At 46.7% G+C, this 13,738-nt stretch overlaps 1 protein-coding gene across 5 annotated transcripts in view; it reads left to right on the top strand.

Moving 5' to 3' along the window:
- Positions 1-13,738, top strand: part of MCF2L2 (MCF.2 cell line derived transforming sequence-like 2) — a 529,158-nt gene that overhangs the window by 427,004 nt on the left and 88,416 nt on the right. For all 5 annotated transcript variants that reach the window (XM_082251878.1, XM_082251880.1, XM_082251879.1 and 2 more), the window contains one exon: positions 8,503-8,628. In XM_082251878.1, the coding sequence (XP_082108004.1) occupies positions 8,503-8,628 (126 nt within the window). The remainder of the gene's footprint in view (positions 1-8,502; positions 8,629-13,738) is intronic.

The following is a 13,738-nucleotide window of genomic DNA, read 5'->3' as shown; positions in this document are numbered from 1 at the left end:
AGTATCCACCGGTTTTCGCCAGAGCCTCTGGTGGTGAGGATGGACTTCGCTGCGTGTGGATACCAGGTCACGGTCCTCAGGGTCGCCCCACCAAGGGAGAACCGATCAAGGTCCAAAGGCGGGTAAACAGACAAGGGAGATCCGAGAGAATGGTCAAACAAGCCAGGGTCAGGACGGGCAGCAGACGAGCAGAGTCAGGAACAAGCCAAAAGGTCAACAGGAAATCAGCAGAAAACAGGTCACAGGTTCAGGAACAACGGCAGGAGCTGAAGACAAGACAGCACTGAACCTGTGTGCTGATCCAGCTTAAATAGTGCTCTTTCTTGATAAGAAGGGTGGAGCCGGAATAGCCTGTGAGTTTTAACTCAACCTCTGCCAGAGCCTTCCTGACAGGTTTCTAACATTGCCCCCCCCCCCTTAAGGGCAACCTCCGGGTGCCCAACAAGCTCCTTTTTTTGTGGATGAGCACGAAAAAATGCTTGGATTAGGTCCGCAGCATGGACGTTCCGCTCAGGCTCCCAGGAGTTCTCTTCCGGACCATAACCCTTCCATTTGATGAGAAACTGTAGCTGGTTGCCTCTCTTTTGACAGTCCACCACAGCCTCAACCTCATACACCACATCTTCATCCACGATCACAGGTTCTGGGGTACCTGAACTTCTACCAGGGAAGTTATCAGGGATCACTGGCTTCAGTAAGGAAACATGAAATATGGGATGGATCCGAAGGGTATCGGGTAGGGATAGTTCATAGGACACATCATTGAGTTTCCTTTTAACTGGAAATGGACCAATAAATCTGGGAGCCAGTTTCTTGGACGGTCAAGCCAGGCGGAGATTAGCCGTGGAAAGCCAGACCCGATCATCAGGTTGAAGAATCAACTCTCCCTTCTTTCTCTTGTCGAAGATCCTTTTGGACGCAATTTGGGCCTTGGCTAAGGTCTCCCGCAGAAGGTTATTATTCCGGGAAAAGAAGTTGACGGTGTCTTGGACTGCAGGAACTCCGGATTCACATGGAATATCTGGTAAGAAGGAGGGATGAAATCCGTAATTAGCGAAGAAGGGAGATTGGCCAGTAACAGAGTGCTTGGAATTGTTGTATGAGAATTCTGCAAATGGTAACAGGGCTACCCAGTCGTCCTGGACAAAGGTGGTAAAGCACCGCAGGTACTGCTCCAGGGTTTGGTTTGTCCTCTCAGTTTGTCCGTTAGTCTGTGGGTGGTAGGCTGAGGACATAGACAACTCGATCTTTAACAGTTTACATAAAGCCTTCCAGAAACAGGACGTAAATTGTACCCCTCTGTCAGAGATGATGTTCCTGGGAATCCTATGGAGTCTTATGATCTCCCTAATGAAGATCTCTGCAGTTTCCCTTGCAGAGGGAGTACCCTTGAGAGGCAAAAAATGGGCCATTTTAGAGAGTCGATCTACCACCACAAAAATGGCAGAGCACCCCGCAGAAGGTGGAAGTTCCACGATGAAATCCATGGAAATTGTTTGCCAGGGCCGATCAGGGATGGGAAGAGGCCTGAGAAGGCCCCACGCCTTACTTCTGGCGGTTTTACACCGGGAACAGGTGGTACAGGAGAGTACATAACTCCTGCAGCTCTCTTCCATGTCAGGCCACCAAAAAGAACGCTGCAGGAGATCAAGGGTTCTATGGACGCCAAAATGACCGGCCAGAGGGTGATCATGACAGGCAGCCAGAATTGCTGTTCTAACCTCTTCCGGGACGAAGATCTTGTCTTTAACCCATAACAAGCCATTCTTGTGCACCAGGGGTATTCTGGGTGGACCAGGAATGTGGGCAGAGGCTTGCTCAAGATGGGCTTTCAGATTTGTGAATAAAAGTAGGAAGTTCTTTTCGGATAGGATGGTGTCAGGTACTGAAGTTTCCTTCGGGCTATCAAACATCCAGGACAGGGCATCCAGTTTAACATTTTTAGACCCAGGCCGATAGGTGATATGAAATGAAAACCTTGAAAAAAAAGTGCCCACCGTGCCTGACAGGGTCTCAAACGTTTTGCAGATCTCAGATACTCAAGGTTTTTGTGATCCGTAAAAATAAGAATAGGGTGTACAGCCCCCTCAAGCAAATACTGCCACTCTTCAAGTGCGGCTTTGATCGCCAGAAGTTCCCGGTCCCCAACATCATAATTCCTCTCTGCAGAGGAGAGTTTCCAGGAAAAGAAGGCTATCGGGTGTATCAAGTCCTTGGTTCCCTGTCTTTGGGAGAGGACTGCCCCGACAGCAACTTCAGAAGCGTCAACCTCGAGGAGGTAGGGTAAGGTGGGATCCGGGTGACTCAACACAGGGGCTGACGTGAAGAGCTTCTTAAGGACCAAGAAGGCGGACTGGGCTTCGGGGGTCCATTGAAAGCGAACACTCTTCTTGGTGAGCTGAGTAATGGGAGTGATGATATGAGAGAAACCCTTAATGAACTTTCTATAGAAGTTGGCGAAGCCAACGAATCGCTGCACTCCCTTTTTGTCAGATGGAGGTGGTCAATCCAGGATGGCAGAGACTTTCTGGGGATCCATCTCTATACCCTCTGTAGAAATTATTAACCCCAGAAACGGGATGCTGCTCCGCTCAAATTCACACTTCTCGGCCTTAACATAGAGACCATGCTGACGGAGGCGGCCGAGGACATTTCGAACATGCTCGCGATGTTGCTCCAGGGATGTAGAGAAGATTAGAATGTCATCTAGGTAAACTATGACAAAGATATCCAGCCAATCCCGGAAAATATCATTCACAAAGTGTTGGAACGTAGCTGGGGCGTTGCAGAGGCCAAAAGGCATCACAAGATATTCGAAATGCCAGAACCTGGTACGAAAAGCTGTCTTCCACTCATCGCCTTCCCGAATACGGACTAAGTTGTAGATCCAACTTAGTGAACAGGACAGCAGATCTGAGCCGCTGGAAGAGCTCGGGAACCAGAGGGAGAGGGTAGCGGTTCTTAATGGTAACTTTATTCAAGTCTCTGTAATCGATACAAGGTCGAAGGGAGTGATCCTTCTTTTCTACAAAAAAGATACCTGCCCCTGCCGGAGAGGTGGAAGGATGGATAAACCCCTTCTTCAGACTTTCGTCCACATAGTCCTTTAAAACATCCAGCTCACGTTCAGATAGTGGGTAAATTCGGCCAAATGGGATCTCGGCTCCCGGGAGCAAGTCGATGGGGCAATCATATGAACGGTGAGGAGGTAAGGTCTCAGCTCCCCGCTTACTGAAAACATCCAGGAAGTCGTGATAGGCCTTGGGTACAACAGAACATAAATCAGGCTTAGATTCGAGACAGAACAGAGTTTGGGGGGACTTGGATGGAGTGGGTAGACAGGAGTTCCTGCAGTAAGGAGACTTGAACTGGACGGCTCCTGTGATCCAGTTGATTTGTGCCTGCAACCATGGCAATCCCAGGATAATGGGAAATAAGGGAGATGCGATGACATCCAAACTTATCAATTCCTTATGGCCAGATGGAGAGACCATTGGAAGAGGAAGGGTTTCTTGTGTCACGGGTCCAGACTTGATGTGGGAGCCATCGGCCAGGAAGATAGTGAGGTCCTGGGTCTTGGTCTGGAGAGGTATGCCTTGCTGCCCCGCAAAGGAACGGTCAATGAAACAACTGCAGGCTCCCGAGTCAATGATTGCTGTAACCTGGACGGGTCCTTCTGGGAGCTGCAAAGACACAGGAAAGGCTAAGTGGGAGGTAGAGGTAACTGATGCCACACAACTGGAGGGCGAGACTGGCAAGGACTTATGGTGTTTCGCTGGGCAGGAGCGCACATAATGGCCAGCTTCTCCGCAATACAGGCAAAGATTACCCAGCTGGCGGCGACGTCTCTCCTCCGGAGACAAGACAGGCCGCATGACCCCAAGTTGCGTGGGTTCAGGAGCATCAGGCATGGCTCCGGCGGGAGCAGGGCTGGGAGAGACTGCCCCAGCGGAAGGGAAGTGTACAGGAGGTGCTACTCGTGGCAACATCCAGGCTGGCCGAAACTGCTGCGTTGATCGTTCCGCCCGGCGTTCTCTGAGCCGACGGTCGATTTGAATGGCCTGGGAGATCAAATCCTCTAGTGCGTCTGGGATGCCCACCCGGACCAATTCGTCCTTCAGTGCTTCGGACAAGCCTAGATGGAACTGGTACCGGAGTGCAGCCTCGTTCCAGTAAGTGTCGGAACTCAGGCGATGGAAGTCCGTGACATAGTCTTCTACGGGTCTGCGCCCCTGCTGGAGAACGTGTAGCGCAGCTTCTGCGGTGGAAGATTGCTGTGGATCATCATAGAGTTGGGCCATAGCCTCAAAAAATGACAATAGAGAGTTCAAATGGGGGCTACCCTCTTCAAGGAGCCGATGGGCCCAGGACTGGGGTCCGCATAGTAGCAATGAAATAACAAACCCCACCTTGGTGGCCTCCAGGGAGAAGGTCCAGGGTTGTAAGGAGAAGTATAGTTGGCAGGCATTGCGAAACGCTCGGAATTTACCCCGATCTCCGGAATATTTTTGAGGGTTAGGGACTCGAGGTTCCGGTGGTAGCATCACTACTGTGGGGCTGGAGGCTGGTCCTGCGGCTGCGGCAGTGGAGGAGGGAGCAGATGGCGCAGTGGAATCTGCCGGGAGGGTTACAGAGCGCAATCGTCCCTCTAACTGTGTATAGCCATCCTGAAGTGTCCTCACGGCTTGAGACAGGGCTGCTAGGTGTTGGCAGATCTCCTCTAACGGTGAAGACTCTCTTGCAGGTTCCGACATGGCTGTCTTGTACTGTTAGGGTGCTGGTGGTAACCTGAAGACAGAGATAGGCCCCGATGTCCGATAGAGGGCAGAGCTTGGACGGAACCCCCAAGGTAAGTGACACAGGCTAGCCTGAGGTGCGGAGTCTAAGTATCCACCGGTTTTCGCCAGAGCCTCTGGTGGTGAGGATGGACTTCGCTGCGTGTGGATACCAGGTCACGGTCCTCAGGGTCGCCCAACCAAGGGAGAACCGATCAAGGTCCGAAGGCGGGTAAACAGACAAGGGAGATCCGAGAGAATGGTCAAACAAGCCGGGGTCAGGACGGGCAGCAGACAAGCAGAATCAGGAACAAGCCAAAAGGTCAACAGGAAATCAGCAGCAAACAGGTCACAGGTTCAGGAACAACGGCAGGAGCTGAAGACAAGACAGCACTGAACCTGTGTGCTGATCCAGCTTAAATAGTGCTCTTTCTTGATGAGAAGGGTGGAGTCGGAATAGCCTGTGAGTTTTAACTCATCCTCTGCCAGAGCCTTCCTGACAGGTTCCTAACAGAGGCATAATGATTCTTTTGAACATGTCATTTTTTTCCACAAGTTTTTGGAAAATGTGGAAAGAAAATGAAAACGCATTTTTACTCAAAGTTGTCAATTTATAAGATATTTCTAACACATAGCATGTACATAGCAAAAATGACACCCCAAAATACATTCTGCTACTCCTTCTGAGTATGGCAATACCACATATGTGGGACTTTATCACAGCATAGCCACATACAGAGGCCCAACATTCAAGGAGCACCGTCAGGTGTTCTAGGAGCATAAATTACACATATAATTTCCTAACGACCTATCACCCTTTTAAAGGCCCTGGAGCACCAGGACAATGGAATAACCCACAAAATGACCCAACTTTGGAAAGCAAATACCCCAACACATAATCTAGGAGGCATAGGCTGCAAATAGGCACTCAGGTACTCTGATGGGCTGCAGACAGGTACTCAGGTACACTGATCGGCTTCAGAAAGGTACTCGGGTACTCTGATGAGCTTCAGAGAGGTACTTGGGTATTCTGATGGGCTAAATACAGGTACTCAGGAAATCTGATGGGGTGCAGATAGGTACTCTGGCACTCTGAGCTGCAGACAGGTACTCGGGTACTCTGATGACAGGTACCCGGGTACTCCGATGACAGGTACTCGGGTACTCTGATGACAGGTACTCAAAGTACCCGAGTACCTGTCATCAGAGTACCTGAGTACCTATCATCAGAGTACCGAAGTACCTGTCATCAGAGTACCCGAATACCTGTCACCAGCCCATCAGAGTACCCGAGTACCTGTCATCAGAGTACCTGAGTACCTGTCATCAGAGTACCCGAGTACCTGTCATCAGAGTACCCGAATACCTGTCGCCAGCCCATCAGAGTACCCGAGTACCTGTCACCAGCCCATCAGAGTACCCGAGTACCTGTCATCAGAGTACCTGATGGGCTGGTGACAGGTACTCGGGTACTTTGATGGGCTGGTGACAGGTACTTTGATGGGTTAGTGACAGGTACTTTGATGGGCTGGTGACGGGTACTCGGGTACTTTGATGGGCTAGTGACAGGTACTTTGATGGGCTAGTGACAGGTACTTTGATGGGCTAGTGACAGGTCCTCTTTATTGGGGGGGCAATCAGTGTGTTTTGGGGTGCACTATGATCGGTAACTAGCTGTTACCGAAATCTCCTCCTCACACAGGAGCAGTGTGTGAGGAGGAGAACCAATGACAGCTAGTTACCGTGTTCTCTGTTGACATTCTGTGACCGGCTGTGATTGACAGCCGATCACGTGGTAAAAAGCCAATTTTTATTGGCTCTTTACCTAGATCGGGGATGGGCTCTGTCCGAGGGATGAGCCTCGTCCCCGATCGCCGCGCTGCACGCGCCCGGGGGCACGCATTGCGGAGAGAACGAGCGGCTCGCGCTGGAGCCACTCATTTGATCGGCTGTGATTGGACACAGCCGATCACGTGGTAAACAGCCAATTTCATTGGCTGTTTACCTTGATCGGGGATGGGCTCAGTCCGAGGGACGAGCCTCATCCCTGATCGCCGCGCTGTGCGCCCCCGGGGGTGCGCAGTAGCGGCGAGAGTGGGCGGACGTCATATGACGGCCGCCCGGATTGAGGAGCCCTTCCTGCCAGCGTCATTTTACTATGGCCCGGTATGGAAGTTGTTAATTCCATAGGTTTCAGGAAATTTACAGTATAACAAACTTACCAGCCTATGAATGCATGTGAAAAATAGCGAAAAGGGTTTGGAGATCAGAGAAACAAAAAAATGAGGCACTGCAGGGCAGCAAAAGGGTTTCTTTGGTCCCTATTGGTCTGTTTATTAAACCAAAAAATACCTGTTGATTCTGCTTGACAATTTCCTATGCTTTCTTCCAGGGTTACAGTCTTATCAGTTATTGCTCCCAAGCGTATCTGTGGACTACAGGACTCCACCCCTAATGCTACACAGAAGAGGGGTGATGTTCTGTAGTCCTCAGTTGACAAGGCTGCTCCCACATAGATGCAGTATGATAATTGTGTGTTGTCACTAGGGATGATCGAACGGTTCGGGTCGACCATCGGTTTAGGGCAGGCATAGGGCTCCGCTACTTTCACACCTATATGTGTGTATGTGTATATATACATATATGTGTGTGTGTATATATACCCCTATACAGAAGTTCAGTGCCTGCCTCCAAAGACGCCCAAAAAAACGCCTGCAACAAAAACGCCCAGGTGTGTTGTTGCAGGTGTTTTTTTGGGCATTTTTTAGGCGTCTTTGGAGGCAGGCATAACATCTGAACTTCTGCATAGGGGTATATATACACACATACATATATGTATTTATACACATATAGGTGTGATAGGAGCGGAGCCCTATGCCTGCAAATAATTTCATTAGCGCAGGCATAGGATTCTGCTACTTTCACACCTATATGTGTGTATGTGTATATATACATATATGTGTGTGTGTATATATACCCCTACACAGAAGTTCAGATGTCATGCCTGCCTCCAAAGACGTCCACAAAAAAGCCCAATAAACGCCTGCAACAAAAACGGCCAGGTGTGAAAATAGCAGAGCCATATCCCTGCTCTACTGCAATTCTAAGACAAACAATCTTTTTTTTCTGGTTCTGGACATGCTACAGAGCTGAAACTTCACAGGTACACTTTTAGACCCCCCAGACACTAAATCCAAAGAAATCTCATTTTTTTTTCAATAATTTTTTCAATAATTGGCTCTCTATCAAAAACAACAATTTTTAAGAACTTTTTTTTGTGTGATTAATAGTCCCTGGGGCATGACCCAGAACCCTAGGCACTTTTTAGGGGCATTTATTGGGTTTTAGGGCCTCAAAATGGTGTTTTTTGATTACCGAAGTTCGGGTCCCATTGATTTCAATGGGGTTCTGGAATCCGGACCCGAACTTTCGGGAAGTTCGGGTGTTCTGGTCGAACCAAACTTTTCAAAAGTTCGATCATCCCTACTCACCACAGGACAGAAAGTTTGTGAAAAACCCCAGGAAAAATAAACAAATGTAACCTCACGTCTCTGGACTAGTAAACTGCAGTATATAAAATGTATGTTCTTGAATTTAGATAAACATTGAGATAAGCCTCCTGTGATTGAATTACTTACCATGCTAGGTGGTAGGATGGTCTGCCCTAGTTATATTTTGCAGGTAAATTGTTGATTTTTTTCTAAAGGGCGTTCTTCTTTCTTTCTAGGAAATGCTGAAGTGCAGCAAAAATTCAGAAGGCACAGCAGAATTAGAGGAAGCTCTTGCAACTGTACTAGATATCATCAAATCAGTCAATGATTCTATGCATCAAATAGCTATTACTGGATATGAGGTACTCTACCATGTCTTTTTGTCTAAAACAGAAAAAAAATTGTTTTCAAGATTGTTTTCCTGCAATTGACTAAAGCCTAGTACGCACGGGCCAAATGTCAGGTGGCATCGGTTGGTTCAATAGAAACTGTCCCACATTCATCTCATGTGCACTGCAGCCAGTCTGACAGGGGCATGACCGGAAAAGGTCTGCCGATCGACTCCCGAGAGCGCTGACCGAAGTGTTCTGGCAGGGGCGGTCCCCCTATCAGAACACAATAGCACAGCAGGGGAGATCGCTGATCGCTGTAGTAACATTGCATAGTTAGCACAGTGGCTCCTCCTGAACTGTGAGTTTTTTTTTTTTTTTTTTTTTCGTTCAGCCCTGCTGGGTTAAATACAAAAAACAAAAATAGTGTTGTGTAGTAGGCTTTAAATTCCATGGTCATGTTGGTGCACTATGTGGTACAGAAAGTAGATACTGTATATGGTTCTGTAAAGGAGAACAGCAATAACACAATGAACAGCAGCTCCAACGTTAGGAGTAGACAAATGAGAGAACACCAACCCAGGGCTGTTGAATGTATGGGTGGAAGTAGTGCCATAGAACAACTCTCATTATGTGACCTGCAGAGTTACCTTGCTGGGCAGCTACAGACAGACAAACAGCTATTGAATGACACAGTACACAGCAGAGAGAGAGGAACATTCGTAACTAGGAGCAAAGGTATACACAAACGAGCAGAAGAAACATAAGACATAGTCAATACAGACAGACAAGCATGAAAAAAAGCCAAAGCCAATACAAGACAGATCAGGTTACAAAAGAAAGGAGGGCCTATTCCTAGCCCACTTTTAAGTACACAATGGGACCAGAGCATGTATGTAAAATGAAAATGTACTTAAAATGCATGTAAATACACTAGCTCTATAGGAAATAATGGTCAGCTTGACACGGCACTACTCCCAAAGCATAAGTGACAAGGACACCAAACTTGGGGAGCATATTAAGGGGACCCAGGACCATGACATGGTAGATTACCTAGGCAAGCTGGCCAGACACAAAATAGGATATGTTGTAGTCCTGGGTCCCCTCTCGATGTTCCTGGTATCCCTGTCCTGGTTTGGGAGCAGTGCCATGTCAAGCTGACCAGGATTTCCCATAGACGCCAATGTTAAACAGGGAGCAGTGCCATGTCAAGCTGACCAAGATTTCCCATAGACGCCAATATTAGACAGGGAGCAGTGCCATGTCAAGCTGACCAAGATTTCCCATAGATGCCAATGTTAAAAACCAGGAGTAGTGCCATGCCAAGCTGACCAAGCTGTGTCCGTACTCACGAGTGTACGTAAAGTGAGTGTATGTAAAACGGGGTATGCCTGTATTTTACAGGCAGGAAAAAAACTTTTGGTGCGTATGTTTACAGTGGAAGACATGGTGAGAATTCAAAAGTCAGCAATGCAAAAACCTACTAACAGTTTTTATAGTCTATGAAAGTTGTTCTAAGATCCACATATCTGCATACTATTATTTGACCTGGCATAGGCACATCACTTTTTTCTATTTAAAGCATAGGTGCTCAACCTGGGGCCCTCCAGCTGTTGCGGAACTACAAGTCCCATCATGCCTCTGCCTTTGGGAGTCATGCTTGTAACTGTGAGTGGCTTGCGATGCCTAATGGGACTTTCCGGCAACAGTAGTTCTGCAACAGCTGGAGGGCCACAGGTTAAAGCGGAGTTCCGGCCACAAAATTTACATAATCGATTTTGAGCCACCTGCTTGCTATCGGTAACCTGAAAAAGAAATGGATGGTTATGATTTTTTTTTGTTTACTTACCTTGTTATTGAAGAAAAATATACTCACCTTTCTTCCACTGCCTCCCTCTGCGGCCGAGGCCCGCGCCGTCACTCCCTCTTTGCATTGATTTCTGGGAGCTGAACGTCATCGCTTCCAGGAATCAATGCGCCTGCACCGGCCCCGCTTGTCACTTCCGGTGCGGCGCCTCATTCCCTGCTAAACAGTTTCTGGGCATGCCCAGAAGCTGTGGAGGGATGACGCGCCCGCACTGGAAGTGACGAGCGGGGCCAGTGCAGGCACATTCTGGGAGAAGACGATACGGAAGAGGACGCAGAAGAGGACGCGCTGGCTTCAGCTGCCCAAATCCGAGATGGCAGCGATGGAGAAGAAATTTTCAAGGTAAGTATTTCTTCTAAAAGGTAAGTGCGACCTGGGACAGTACAGAGGCTATCCATTGTGGAATGTACTAGCCCTGACTGTCCCGGGGGTATTTTTATTGAAAAAAAAAAAAATGTTGTGGCCGGAACTCCGCTTTAAGCACCCATGGTTTAAAGCGTTACTAAAGGCAATTTTTTTTAAATTAAAATAATAAACATATTATACTTACCTGCCCTGTACAACGGTATACAGAGCAGTCCCAAACCTTCTCTTCTGGGCTCCCCAGCTGGTGATCTTGGCTCCACCTCTTCTCCGTGTGCTCCCATAGCAAGCCGTTTGTTATGGGAGCACACGTGCGTACTCGCTCCCGAGCTGTGTCTATGGAGCTCATTTCCTCCTCATAGCATATGATTGACAGCCAATGGCTCCTGCTGCTGCTCAAGTGTCTGTGTGAAGAGAAAAAGAGGAGTGAAGAGATCCAGGTGTGCACAGCACTGGATCAGTTGAGGACTCCGGTAAGTATTTAAGGAGGTGGGGAGAACAGATGCTGTAAATGTTTTTTTACCTTAATGCAGGGAATGCATTAAGGTAAAAATGTTATGGCTTAAGAACCATACTTGCTTGACTAGTCTTATGATCTGGTAAACTAAGATGCTAGTTTTGACAATGACTTCATAAGTATTGTAAAATTCACTAGGTTTCACATACCAGTTTCATTTTATCAAGGCTGTTTAATTCTGTAGTTTGTTATAGTCTGCTACCACACCTATAGCTTAAGCTTCTGTATCAAAGGTGGGAACAACAAAATGTATAATGAAGGTATACTGGACAGCCACTGAAATATCTAGTGAATATTTAAAATGACAAATAAAATAGAAGATTCAGCGCTGAATAAATATAAACTCAGACCAGCAGCTAACACTCAAGTGTAATCCAACACCTTCAATACATTAATATACAATAGTGTAGCGCAGTCCAGTATAAATATAAATATAACAGGCTTAAGTAAAACTTAAAAAGCCAAAAGCATCGTTTTTTAAAAACATATATGAATAAAAGAAAGTTCATAAAAGGTGAAGATGTAGACGGTAAGGAAACACACAGTCCACTAGTGATCCGGTGAAATAAATAGTATGTGTGACTTGAGTGCTCATAAAATCCCGTCACCCGGCAATCTCTGCCTCTCACCTCCAGAACTTGACCGTACAAGGTCTAAAAGCATGAATCAATCTCCACGATAATCAGCAAACGATTTTAATAGAACCAGATCAGAACCTCCAGCGTACCGATATCTCAGAACCACAAAGGATACACCTTCCCAAAATGCTCCAAAACATATGGATAGAAGAGGAAAAACAATCTAGTGCTCTCTGTTGCAGTAATGACACTTTATTGACTCAAAGACAGTATTGCACTTACATTGTATCACGATTCAGTAAGCATAAAAATAGCAGAGCATGCAGCGTGCTGAGAGGCGTCTGGCTTCCGTGTTGTTGGATGGCCGTAGGACTGTGTGACCAATCCCCCGTATGCGTTACGTTAAGTGGGCGTAGACTTCTTCAGCTGGGATCTCCCCGCTGAAGAAGTCTACGCCCACTTGACGTAACGCGTACGGGGGATTGGTCACACGGTCCTACGGCCATCCAACAACACGGAAGCCAGACGCCTCTCGGCATGCTGCATGCTCTGCTATTTTTATGCGTACTGAATCGTGATACAATGTAAGTGCAATACTGTCTTTGAGTCAATAAAGTGTCACTACTGCAACAGAGAGCACTAGATTGTTTTTCCTCTTCTATCCATATGTTTTGGAGCATTTTGGGAAGGTGTATCCTTTGTGGTTCTGAGATATCGGTACGCTGGAGGTTCTGATCTGGTTCTATTGAAATCGTTTGCTGATTATCGTGGAGATTGATTCATGCTTTTAGACCCTGTACGGTCAAGTTCTGGAGGTGAGAGGCAGAGATTGCCGGGTGACGGGATTTTATGAGCACTCAAGTCACACATACTATTTATTTCACCGGATCACTAGTGGACTGTGTGTTTCCTTACCGTCTACATCTTCACCTTTTATGAACTTTCTTTTATTCATATATGTTTTTAAAAAACAATGCTTTTGGCTTTTTAAGTTTTACTTAAGCCTGTTATATTTATATTTATACTGGACTGCGCTACACTATTGTATATTAATATTTAAAATGAACAGACACACCAAGAGCAGTTTTGATAAAAAACATAAAACAAAGCTTTACTGGACAAAGTACAAACTACAAAATACATAAAGCTTCTTACACATAAAAGTTATTGTAAATATTAACAAGACTCAAACATACACTCCTATTCCCAATATCTCAAGGAAACGTTTAATAATACTTTACCCTGGCTTGCACTTGATATCTGGAACAGGACAGTGAGGAGTTTTTTTTTGCTGCATGCTTTCCTTCCACAGCTCCAAAAAACATACCTCTTAAAATGAACCTCTCTTTACCCCATGCTAGAGACTTTATTTATAATCCTGTAGATCAGAGACCACCCACAGGATGTAAATATTCCTGCTGACCACTCACAGGTTGTTTTGTGAGTGATGTCAGCAAAACATGGTTGCATTTCCCCCCAAAACCACATGATCAATTGGATATGCGGCAGCCATCTTTACACACGACATCAAAGCTCACTAATCCACCTGTGGGTGAGAGATATTATTGCACATGTATGGGAACATTTCTCATGAATCAGTTAAAAATATCCACAACTCATACAGCTTCTGATATAGCTTCTGTTCTTGTTTGTTTCTCTTGATGCATCCCGGAAATGTAGACCAGATTCTTTAGCCTTTTTTATCATACCTGTATTTTCTACTAGTCTATAATGCCTTTAATCCTCCAGAGCAATTGTAGTCAGGTGCTTGGCTAGAGACAGAAAGCGATTTAGGACACTGTGCTGTAGTGCCCTCTG

The sequence above is a fragment of the Pelophylax lessonae genome, assembly GCF_965119305.1.
Source record: "Pelophylax lessonae genome assembly, chromosome: 3".
In the NCBI taxonomy this organism is placed as follows: Eukaryota; Metazoa; Chordata; class Amphibia; order Anura; family Ranidae; genus Pelophylax; species Pelophylax lessonae.
This window is presented reverse-complemented; position numbering and strand designations above follow the sequence as displayed.